Source organism: Uloborus diversus, chromosome 10 (genome assembly GCF_026930045.1).
Source record: "Uloborus diversus isolate 005 chromosome 10, Udiv.v.3.1, whole genome shotgun sequence".
Classification (NCBI taxonomy): domain Eukaryota; kingdom Metazoa; phylum Arthropoda; class Arachnida; order Araneae; family Uloboridae; genus Uloborus; species Uloborus diversus.
The window spans coordinates 126,006,975-126,020,005 of NC_072740.1; the positions used below are offsets into that span (position 1 = coordinate 126,006,975).

At 34.3% G+C, this 13,031-nt stretch overlaps 1 protein-coding gene across 1 annotated transcript in view; it reads left to right on the forward strand.

Moving 5' to 3' along the window:
• Positions 1-13,031, forward strand: part of LOC129231403 (CD109 antigen-like) — a 311,980-nt gene that overhangs the window by 178,257 nt on the left and 120,692 nt on the right. The window contains exons 5-8 of the mRNA XM_054865708.1: positions 2,113-2,183; positions 7,167-7,218; positions 8,383-8,705; positions 11,145-11,375. Of these exons, the coding sequence (XP_054721683.1) occupies positions 2,113-2,183; positions 7,167-7,218; positions 8,383-8,705; positions 11,145-11,375 (677 nt within the window). The remainder of the gene's footprint in view (positions 1-2,112; positions 2,184-7,166; positions 7,219-8,382; positions 8,706-11,144; positions 11,376-13,031) is intronic.

The window sequence follows — 13,031 nt, forward strand, 5'->3', positions numbered from 1 at the left end:
ACCATTATAAATAACCCTAATACTTGCATATTTCGGTTGTTTTTGTAGTTACAAGTATATTCACTAGTACATACGTGTATACACGAATATATACGTGTCCTGTTATACACGAGTAAACACATTTCTATATGAGTAGATACAGGTATACATCAGATACATGCATGCACGTGCCTACTCAAGTATATACGTGTATATAAGAATGTATATAAGCATGTATACGTAATTACCTATAGGAGTGTATTAGTGTCTACACGAGTACATACGTGTCACACGTATATACGTGTCACACGTATATACGTGTCACACGTATATACGTGTCACACGTATATACGTGTCACAAGTATATACGTGTCACGTGTATATACGCGTATAAACGAACATCATATGCGCGTATGCACTTGTATCTCGAGAAAATACGTGCGTACTTGAGTATATAGGTGTATAGTAGACGTATCTACACATATATAAGTGTACGTACATATACGGGTATACACGAGTTAATTCGTGGATAAATCCAGTGCGTCTTTGGGGGGGTGGGGTACCTCTCTACTCACGTATGTATAATATGGAAGCTCGAGTATATACGCATGAATAAGTGTAAACACGATTTTATACCTGTATAGACGTATATACGTACATTTACGTGTATACACCAGAGCATGTTTGTATACACGAGAATATACGCTTATATACATGTCAGCCTACAGAGTGAATCTAAGCTCTTAGGCAAAAATCAAAGGAGTGTGAGAGGGGAGGATAAGAAGCAAAGAATCATAAGAAAGTTATCATCACTGACGCGCTACATGCACACAAAGCCAGAAACTGATGGATGCAAAATAGGGCACAAATTTTTTGCACAAAAATGATTTTCCCTAACATTTTAGTTTTAAAAAAATATTTAGAGCAGTTGTTAAAAGTTACGGCCTGTAGTAGCTCTAATACACGCATCGCAACAAAGGCGCAGCGGCTGATGCTAGCTTTTCAAAAGTCTCGTTATTGCAACCGACATGTGTTATTGCAACACATCAGTGAATGCGACGCATGTATTACAGCTGCAGACCGCAAATTTCATCAAACGCTTTAAAACTTTTTTAAGACCTAAAATGTTGTGTAAAATTGTCTTTGTGTAATAAATTTGTGATCTTTTTTTGCATCCATCAGTTTCTGACTTTGCGTTCATGTAGCGCGTCAGCATTGTGTTTGTGACCATATGTTCCTTATGATTCTTTCTTCTTATTCTCCCCTCTAACACCTTTTAATAATTTGCTGAAGGGTTTAAACTCACCCTGTATACTTGTATTTCTTATGCTTGTATGTGTCTTTACTCGAGTACACACGCGTATATACGTGTCTACCTGAGTATATAAGTGTTCGTATATATACGAGTATAAACGAGCATATACGTGTATAGTAGAATGTATAGCTGTATGGATAAAAAATACACATATACGTATTTATTGGAGCATTTATGTGAATACGTCTATGTAGGTGCCTACACGAGTATACATGCATATGTATACGCATATACTCGTATATTTAATCTCGTTTCCTACAAAAACAATACATATTAAGTAAAATTAATATTTAATTTGTATCTGCCTTATACTTAAAGATTCAGTGACATTAGAAGAACAATATTCGTTAAGCCTAATATTATGACCACTTTACCCCATCTTACTTAAATTGTTATAAAAAATTATCTAAAATAGATTCAGCTAACTGCTAATGAGTAAGAGTTCTTTAGACATGTAGGAATCTTCCTGTGCAGTCAATCTGTTCATAATTCTAACAAACAAAATTTCCCAAGGAAGTTAAAAGAGGTGTTTAGATTTAAAAATTTTTCATATTCACGCAAAATATTTTTTTTTTACCAAATAAAATTTTTCAAGTTGTAAAATTTTATATTCAAAATGTAGTTTCTAACTGCCCTACTCTGAAATAAAATTTTCACATTCATTCGAACATTTATTTCCAAGCTATAGCTATTTATTTGACGTATTACCACTTTACCCCATTGACCACTTTCCCCCACCAGACCCTACTTTTTGAATCATTAACTCTATGTTTAAAATGGCCATTTCGTCGAAAGTAATGACATTCGTGTTTTTTCAGTGTACATAAGAATTGTGTTATTGACCACCGAACTAAAACCTTTCACGGAGCCCATCGATGTGTACTTAATAGTAAGTAGAAATTTATGTTTCAATCTAATTTTACTAATACAGTAGCGTCACCGGAAGGGGGGGGGGGCAGGCGAGTTCGTGAAAAATATAATCACCGTGCTTTACTCGTGTACGTAGGGAGCGTTTTACGTCTCTTACATCCAAAATGTTTCATTTTTTACTTTGTACGTTTTCGGGTTGAAAAGAACCTCCAGCTAAAAACTATATGTTGTTGCTCACAATTGTTGGACAATTATTTAAAAGACAAAGATTATTTCTCATAGCGAATACATAGAGAACGAAACGGAGCACAAGTGGCCTCACCAGTTGAATAGAAGCGAAACTATTTTTCCTATTTAGTCATCAACGTTAGGTGAAGAGGGAGAATAATTTCTGAAAGCACATGGGTGCCCATTAGGGGAGGGCAGAGGGAGGTCCAAGCCCCCCCCCCCTCTAGTTATTACACCTGTCAATAGTTTCAGGTGTAACATATAGCAAATCTCAAAATGTATTAAAACATACATTTTGAGCCTAAATACAAATGCATTTCAATTTTAGGTAGTAATGAATGATTTATCAAAAACTCTTCATTTTGATCTGCATTGAATTTGTTTTCATGATTTATAACCATGTATTTTAGTTAAGATTTCCACTTGTCTTCGAAGGAAAATGAAAGTGAATAATTTTTGAATGGGTTAAGTCTGTCTAAATTCCAACATTGAAAATCTTCGCGAATCTAAAACTTTCTCTTATCTACATCGTTAGTAGAAAAACTATTTATTTTTCTTTCAATTAAAGTCTTGAAACATATTTCTTTTCTTAGTATTTCTGTATAGTTTTACATATGGGTGTCCATGTGAAAGCGTGACACATATCACATGAAAATTAAGTAAATCAATTAAAAGTGTACTTTAAAACTTTTGGATACCATTTTGTGGCAATTTTGTAAATTTTGCGGTCACTGAGCCATTTCCGTCTTTTTTTCAGACCCCTTTCCTCTTTTAGGTATGTATAATATTATCCAAAAATGAAAAAAAAAAAGTATTTTAGTGTTCTTTACGGTTTGGTATTTATTGATATTTGGTACATTTTGAAACTTAAAATTTTCTCGAATTTCTGACTTGATTCAAAAATCGAAATCACTTTCACTGTGACTTAGCGGCAAAAAATGCATACGGATCAATAACCAAAACCGTGGCAGGCTTCTGTAATGTAGCTCAATGAACAGGGCTGGGCCACATGGTAATATGAATGCAACAATTACTAAACGAAACACATATGAACGAAAATGAAAATGCTTTGTTAATTGCATGCCAAAATCCAGCGTTCGCTGTGAGAAATCACCCAAAGGGTATTGCGATGAGAGGAAGAAGAATGCGAGTTCAAGAGGTTGCCGAATAAGAGGATATCTTCGGGGCATCGTTATGGCACAATCTTTTCGACTTGATCATTTCCAAAGCAAAAATGACGCCCATTATTCCACTTTTTTACATTAGTACCTAAAGCCTTACTATATTCCAATCACTTTTTTTTTCTTTAATTAGCAGTACTTGATATATCAACCCTTAGCTGGTGAGGAGGGTTTTTTTTTTTTTTTTTTTTTTTTTTTTTGTAACATATATAAGTGGTGAGGTGGATTGTATGTCGCCACAGCATTGTTTTTTGTACACTCCTCAACATTTTGCAAATTTAAATAGAGCATTTTCCAATGATTTTTGCACTGTTTATATGCGTACAATTGAAACAGTGTCGTAAGCAACATATATACTGTCTTGGGCCGATAAAGAGCAGTAACTGCATTTTTTTTTTCTTTTTTTGCATTTTTGTCACCAGTTGTACATTAGCTATATTGTACAAGCTTGATTGTTTGGTTTCCGCTGAAAAAAAAAAAAAAAGGCGCGAGGAAAACGTCTAATTCTAACATTTCCCTATTGTTAGTATTAAATCAAAATACAACAAGCATTTCTTCAAATATTTCGAAAACTCATTTCTTCAGACAGCATACGGATGTGTCCCCCCCCCCCCAAAAAAAAAACGGATAAACTATTCTTAGTATATACCTTTATTTAAAATAAATAAATTAATAAACTATAACATTTAAAAATAAGTGTAGACTTTTACTTATAAATAAATATAATTGGTTAGTAGTATCCTTTTGTAGTAATGTAGAAGCGCAAATACTTATTGAAATTTTCATCAATTGGTCGCAAGTATTCTCTTTAATAAATCCCACTCCCAACGATGGAATTTCTCTTTAAAGAGTCTAGACTTTTGTGTGGATTTAATGCGGGCTCTAGACTCCAATTTAAGGCATACATGAGATTCAGATCTGACAAGGAAGGTGGCCATTCTACAGCTGATATTGTGTCCTGAAAATGCGCCTTGCAAAACTCTTGTGTCCTTTTAGTCGTAGATCTAGTGAGGAGTCTTGTTGAAGCGTCCAGTTCCCATTATCGAAGTGCTTTTTGGCCCACAGAAATACATTAGCTCATAGAAGGCCTGCTGGTCAACTTTTTTTGGTTTATTTTAACTCCTTCAAACCAGCGGTGTTTAGCCGCTTGCAAACATTTAAACCCAGTCTATGACTGACTTTGAATTTTGCTGATGTTCAACAATTGCTTGGAGCGCGTTCCTATCGTACTGGAATTTACGAGCTTGTTGGACGTCTAGTTCTTCTCATCAGTAAATAGATATCTTTCCTCGAGTCCTCATAAATTTTCGCCGTCTTCGGGACAGACCGAGTTTGTTTTCTTTGTTGAGAAGTTGAACTTTTTGAGACTTGTAACGCTTCAGTTCAAACGGTTTTTTCCATTCGTCGCGCTGATCGGTCACTTATTCCCATTTCACAAGAAATATTTCTCATTGAAAACCTCGAATTTCGTTGAATCCCGTTTTCAATCACCTTACGATTATTAGAAGTGTTCATCGTATGTTTTCGACCACTTTCTGAGCATCTATCCTCATTACAAAGCTCAATGAACTGCCGATTGTATCAGTAACTGTTTGTCGGACCCCAGGCACATTAAGCTAACGACACTGCCTTGCTCAAGCATCTCTGAAATTACAGATATCTTTTGCTTGACAATAAAAAATGCACGAAACTAAGATATATTTTACAATTAAAGTGATGTTCAAAAAGAAATGAATAAACAAATTTAAAAGAAATTAACTTCTATTCTGGTGTGCCAAACACTTTTCTCCGATTTTTAATGCCGTACCCTGTAAAGCCAGTGAGAAACAAAGGGATGTAAGTGGCAAAATTAAAAAATTTGGCGATAACCAGTACAAATGGTAGGAGAACCCCTCCTCTTTCTTGGGACAAGAGATTGTACTAGTAAACCTGGTTGGCTTAGATGTCTTGGACTCATGATTTAATGACATCCCGTCTTCCTTCTCGTGATTATTCTGTATTACTTTTTCCAGCTGACTAAATGAGAGCATGCATTGTCAAGAAGGTCGGACACTTTTTAAAAAAATCAGTCGCTCTTCTTTATTGTGAATTTGAATATCTCCCGAATGACACTCACAGTGATGGCAGTGAATGAAGTCAAGGCAGCGGATGAAGTTTTTTTCAGTTCTTGATGTTAAAAATTAATAATGAAACACCGGTTATAAGTTTTTGAAGGGACTCTATGAAAAAAGCGTACAAATGAAAAAACGTATAATAGGTATACGTTAATGTGTATTAGACTCTGCAGGGACCTATTTAAAAACGTATATTTGATGAAAACGTATAAAAGAGAAACGTATAAACTGTGCTTCAATAAAAACGTGAGATGGGTTGGCGTCTTCATCTTACCATTCAACTCTAATATATTAACCTTCCAAATTTTCTATTTAAAAATAATTTATCCCCCCCTCTTTACCCCCTACACTAGTTAGTTTTTTCCCCCTGATAATAACAATGCAATGAAAAATCCTCAACAACAGGAGCGGGAAGAGCAAAATTGAGAGAAGATACTGAATTTTTAAAAAAATAATAATTTTTAGTGTCGCCATCTAGCAGTCACAAAGTACATTAAAACTGTTGATGTTCAGAGATTGTGGAAACGGTTTTTAGATTTAATATAAATGCAGAGGATGAGCAAGTGTAAGTATTCCGAAATTTAAAATTCAACTTCTACTTTTTTTATTTATTTTTCTCTAATTTTTAAAAATAAGAACAATTTTTATACATGTCTTTTCGTCGCTCTATTGTTGCAAACTAAATTTATGTGTACAAAAAATGGATACTGTTCGTGAGCATAGTCAAAAATATAAGACCTGATCGAATTTTAAATTAAATGAGTTTATCTTTTACTATGAAAGAAAATTTTTAAAATGTTCAGTTTAGTATAAGAAATTTTTATTTATTTATTTATTTATTTATTTCAAAAATTTAATTATAACTTTTTAATGTTCTTTATTAACAACAAAAACTAAACCGAAAAGACCTCTATGTCATGGGTGCCCATGGGGGGGGGGGGGGTTCATAACGAAGATTGTGCCATTGAAAATTTTAGAGGGGTTGTTTTGAGGTGCATTTTTTCATTGCGGGGGGGGGGGGGGCTCTTGATTTTGGGAGCGGGGTCCTTGCGATATTTAGGGGGATGCGCCCTTGTTCTTAAGGGGGTGGGCACCCCTGTTTATGTTAATAACTTCACCCCCAAGCAGTGAAATATTTAATCCATCATTATAGCTCACTCTGTAAAGAATAAGTCAGAAGTTATAAACAAGCTAAAATAACAGATTGTTGAATCGACATTTGACTCTATTTACTACCATTTTTGGTCAGGGCTTACTTTCTAACAAAAGAAGAGTTGAGCCATCAGAATTTATTTTAATGCCTAACTGATCTGAATTCTGTCTAACTAGTAAAAATTAACATTAAACTAAGAAGAAATATCAGCTCCAATTAGCTCCCATGCAAATTAAGCCCAGTTTTTAATTGAAGAAATATGAGCTTTTTTTCTTTAAATATATACTACTCGACATGTTCAGTTATAAAATAAGTTTTATTTTTAGGACTCAAGAGGATTTGTGATGAAACGATGGGTGTCCGTATATCCGTATTTAGGTAACTATTAAGTTCATGTTATCATTCATATTCAACTCTTTTTTTCTTTGCTGAGATAAGTATGTTCGAAAAAGTTATTTTTTTATTAGATTATCTTTAAAATCATCAGTCCTTTAAAAAACTCTCCAGTATTCAATGAAACTTCACCTGTGTGCTGAATTACAAATTGGAAATTTGAAATGGCTTTGCAGGCCTTAATTACTGCCTATCTTTTGAAAAGAATGCATTCTACTCAAAGTTCTTAAAGAATAGTTTCTAAATTCAAATGTATGTATGTGTGTGCGTGTGTTGGAATTCGATTCCAAATTCAGACAATGTCCGAAAAAAATGCTCACAACACAAATGGATCATTGGCAAATGCCCCCAAGTCCGAAATTTCACATTGTTTCGTAGTCAGTGTGCTTGAATTTTATCCACCTATTTGAAACATTAGGTTTTAAGAATTATACACTCAAGTATAAGGAACTACTATGTATCAAAATAAAAAAGTTAAAAAAAAAACCTTGAAAAATAACAATTTGTAGCACGAATAAATCATCATTTTTTTTAAATACAAGAAAACTTTTTAGAAAGTTAATTCATGTTATGATACACGGTGGCTTCTTATATTCGAAAACATAAAAATGAAAAGCCAAAAATCAAAATTCTGGGAATAGAGTTAAAAATATGTACGCAAAAGTGTGTGTGCGCATTCATTGAGCAATGAACGTGCTGTAATTGAGGTGTTTGATATTTTCTTGCAATTGTGCCTCAGATCCGGCTGAGCCTTTTTTTTTCAAACATTTAAAATTTTGCTTAATAAAATGGGAAAAAATGAAAAATGAAAGAAAATTACAAACCAATAAATGCTGTATTCAATTGCTTATTTTATGAAATGCATCTGTTTTTCAGAATATTTGGTTCCAAATTGGTGACAATGTCACTAATCGTGCTTTTCCATTTAATAATTAAAAAAACAAAGGGCCACGCGGAACAGTTTCGCTGGCCGGATGTGGCCTGCGGGCCGTAGGTTGGGTACCACTGGTCAGAGTAATCTACCTGTATAATTGACTTCCACGTATTTAACTTTCATCGGACAATAAATAAATATATTTTCGGGTAACGATTTTTGCTCTTCTAAACATTCGCTAAAACTTAAAAAGAAAATTGCAAATTTTTTTTCAGGCATTGTCAACTTGGATTTCGAGCTCCCCTACGACTATCCCGAAGGTTGGTGGACGATCCGAGCCGTGGCTCTCTCCCAGGAAGAAGAACGTCGGGTATTGCTGGAAAGATGGTTTGGCCATCGGTTCGATGTGAATGTCGGAACCCCCACTTTTATCCTCAATTCCGACGAGTACCTCGAGGGCCAGATCTTGGCCAATTATTCCAGCGTAGCCACAGTCACCGGAAACATTACCCTCAAAACCCTTTTGAGACCTTTAGGCAGCTACAGAGAAGTTGGGCTCAATTGGAATGATCGCTATCTGGAGGATTACGTGGATTTGGTAAGCATTTTTCAGCAACTTAGCTCTCAAAGTCGTATACAATTTAAGAATTTCAAAAAGTCTGAGCGGAAAAGTCGTATCTGCACATAATTTTTTTTTTTTTTTTTTGAAATTGAGCTATCGTCACCAGCTAGTTGTTTGCAACATATTTTAACCTGAATACAATGCTTTATGATCATTTGTGAATCGGAAATAGTTTTACAAAAATTCTGAAAAAGTGACACTTTAATCAAGAATATGGAGGCGTTAAATTTATTTATACAGAAACTAAACAACTTCACATACATAAACGCCTTGCTTCCGGACACACACAGGAAAGGTTTACAACACAAGAACTTAAATAACACCCAGGGTACCGGCGGCAATCGAAAGCCCATGTGTCAAAGTTCAAAAATTTACAATTTTGAGATCAGTTACGGATAAGACTTTTGAGCTTAGCAAGGCAATACTGCAATCAACTAGAGATTCCAAACAGCAAATTAATTTCATAAACTTTCTATACCATGGGTTCTCAAAGTGGGTGCCGCGACACCCTGGGGTACCGCAGGCGGAGAGGAGGGGTGCTGCGAAGTGTCCATGATTTCAATATTTATATATAATAGAGAGTGGCTAGGGTACTGTGAAAAAAAATCTAATGCGTCTCTGGGTGCCGCAAACGGAAAAGTTTGGAATCTCTGCTCTATACAATTTATAAATTTCACCATAGAACTTACAGTGCGGAGCAAAATTTAAAGCACAAACTAAATGTTTTAATAAAAAAAAAAATCTAAACTGAAGTACTCTGAAGCTTTAACTGCATCTAGAAAATTAGACATAAAGTTTGTATTTTGAACTTGAAAGCAATTAACTGAAATAAAGACAATTAACTATTAAAAAAGCAAAATTGTGATGTCGCAAAAGTTAAAGCACAAAAAGAAATATTAACATTTCACAATACTTAAAAGTCTTCCAGTAGTCCATTGTATCTGTTGAGCTTTAATACATGATTTTACAGAAAAATTTAGGTTAGGGAAGGTTTTGGTTGGGAGTCAAAACCTGGTTTAGTCGTTTGCTGATTTGAGCTCTTACACTGGGTAATACTACATCTCATTCTTGTAGATGCTAGTGAGAGGGTTCTTCAAATGCTCTCCATTAGATTAAGGCCAGGTCTGAAGGCTGGTCAGCTCATCACACTGGTATTCTGAGGGGGAAAACATTCCGTTGAACAGCTAAAAGTGTGTATCAATGCTTTTTATAGCTCAGAAAGTCCTAGGAGTCCACTTAGGAGTTCTCAACTGGCAATATATGCTGACTCGGAGATTCTGTAAATATTTCGGAGTTATGAAAATCATTTCAGATGCAAAGAGATTTCTCCATCGAAGACAAAAGCGCCGCATGATATAAGCAAACCTTTATCTTGTTGCTTGATGAATGTGCTTTTCAGATCTTTTCACAAGTCATGCCAATAGCATGAAAACCCATCAGGACCAACTAAATTCCATTTTTGTTCAACACAGAAAACAATACTAATACATTCATCACGCCAATACATGTCATATTTTGCTCATTGATATATTGCTTGTTTGTGATTCTGTTCTTAGGAACTAATTTCTATTTTTTTGACGAAATCTGATTTCGTTATTCATCTGCATGTGGTGTCAAGTGATATTTTGGATCTAAGTCGAATTTTACCTGATTAAGAGACAAATTAGTAAGTACAGCCATTCATTTAATTTTTCTCTCTTCATGAAATATGGTTTTTCTCGGCTTTTCTGAGCGATTCCGCTGTTTTATTTATTCTTCATGTTTCGAAATACTATAAATACCACGCTTGGACATATGAAAAATAAATGGAAAATAAAAAAGTGGCATATGCAAAATAAATGTAATCTCAGATTTTAGCTTTCAATATTTTACAGCTTTTTCAGGCGAGAACTACTTAGATTTCGACATTTTTTTTAACTCGTTGAGCAATTGGCTATCTTTATAAGTCTAAAAAAAAATGTCTTCACTATTCTCACCCCATCATATTTACGAGAAATTTTAAATAAAATCTCATTTGTGTATGAACTTTTGAGACGTCAAGAATATATTTTTATAATTTTTTGTCATTATAAACTTCTTCCGAACTTCAGACATATATTTGTGATTATATTACTCATCTAAAGTAGATGTTTGAAAGTATTCCGTTGAACAATTTCCTTTTTATTAAAACATTTGTCTTGTGGCTTAAACTTTTGCGCCTCACTGTCCTACAGAAGTTAATGGACAGGCAAAACATTTTTCCCTATTTTCATAACGAATCAAAAGTTTAAAGCAACATATTAAAACGAAACTTTTTTAATAAGTGCTCTTGTCTGAACGGCGAGGACGAGGGAAATAAAAATATGAAAATGACACTTGGAGCATGTAAAATTATATTACAACGTTTTAAACCAATAAACTTTTTCTTTCCTTCAGTTTCATGGGACGTATGATTTCAGCATCCCTATGTCAGAGCTTCGAAATTTGGCTTCACCAGTCCCTTTGGAATTCTGCGAAATAGAAGTCCAAGCTGAGGTGGGTGAACGTTTTTACGATTTTGTGGTATCCGCCTATGCACGAGTCAGAGTTGTGAACTCAAGCATCGCTCTACGTTTCCTTGGAATGACGCCTAAAACGTTTCGTCCCGGAATGCCGTTCAAAACACATGTAAGTCAAAATCTTAGCTTCCTTGTAGCATTCATTTTTGAAAAAAAATGGTATTTTAACTTTGAGACATTAGTTAAAATGTTTCATATTACTTGAAAGTAATCCAGTAATTCCTCGGTAATGAAACTTTCAATTTTGACGCTTCCGCAGTCCTTGAAGATTCTTTTTTGACAACTCTTTCGTCTACAAATTACGTGGTATGTCACAAAACTAGAACTATTAAAAATTTGTGGAAATTATTTCTTTCTTATTTCGTCACATTGCTATGCATTCTGAGAGTTTTCGTTTCTCCGCCATCTCACTGCTTGCTTGACAAGCAACTGAAATTTCGTTAAAAAAAAAAGTTAATTATCATTGAAATTTTTATCCCGATTGCACGTTTTTCAAATTTTGTTTTTGTATTTGCATTTGCTAAATAAGTTGCTTGTTTTTATATGTTCTTTGACGTGTGGCATTCTTGCATAGAAGAGTTATGAAATTTCAACGAATGTTGTTATGCATTCGGTAGGGCAGACCGGGACACGTTTACGAGGATTTTTTTTCAATGATTTTTCTAATTTTTATGTTTTAACTTAGGAAGTTTTAGACATTGCGGTTTTATGAAGCAATTAATGGAGTCAAAATTGGTAGATTCAGTTGCTGCTCAGCTTGTGTTTTTAACCGTTAAAAAAATTATTTTTGAGTACAAGCCGGTTGCGTAAACTTGCCCCGGACACCGGGCACGTTTACGCATATTTATTTTGACACCTAGTGTTTTGAACATAATATCTTACCATCGCTAAAATAATGCAAATTTATTACGGACTGAATAGTGTACTATAAAGTTGAAGCTAAATGGGTACGAAGACAGCACTATGTGATCGTAAGCTATAAGATACGAATGTCTAACTTAATTAAAAATTAAATGGTAAGTTTTAAAACTAAATAGCCAGAAAATACTAAAAATGTTTGAAACAGTTTGGAGCGAAAAATGGGCCAGGGGCACGTTTAAATAAAACACTGCAAGAACGATCGTAAAGGTGCTCCGACGTTCAACGCGTAAACTTGTCCCGTCGCCAAGTTTGAAATTAATTTTTAACGTGCAAAAAAATTTAATAACATTTCAGTTCATACAAATACAATTCTCAAAAAAAGGCTAAAATTCTGCTAATTTTTATATATTTGTTTTTTCTTAACTAAGTATTATTTATTCACAATAAGCTTCCAAACGTTCAACACAAAATTTACTCAACCTGGTAGAAAACAGATTATTCTTTCTGCATGCGGGACTGAAGCTCGACTAATGCTCAAAAACTTGTGAGAATATTTGCTAGGGAGCAGCATCAATCTGTTATGACTGTTGGCTCTCCAGTTATTATTCGTTTTGAAAAAAAAAAGGCACTGCGTAAACGTGCCCCGGTCTACACTATATAGTCTTCGAATAGGTATCAGATCTTTGGATTGCAAGTTATTTTTTCTCGTATCATGTGAGAGGGAGTAAAACAATAATTTAATTTAAGATGGAGAACAACCCCTTTAAATTAAATTATTTGTCATTTAGTCATTAAAAAAATCTAGTGTTCAAAATTAAAAGAACATAAACGATAATTTGACGAAACTAATGCTCACGTTCTGTGAGCATTAGTTTCGTCAAATTATCGTTAATAATACTGGAAT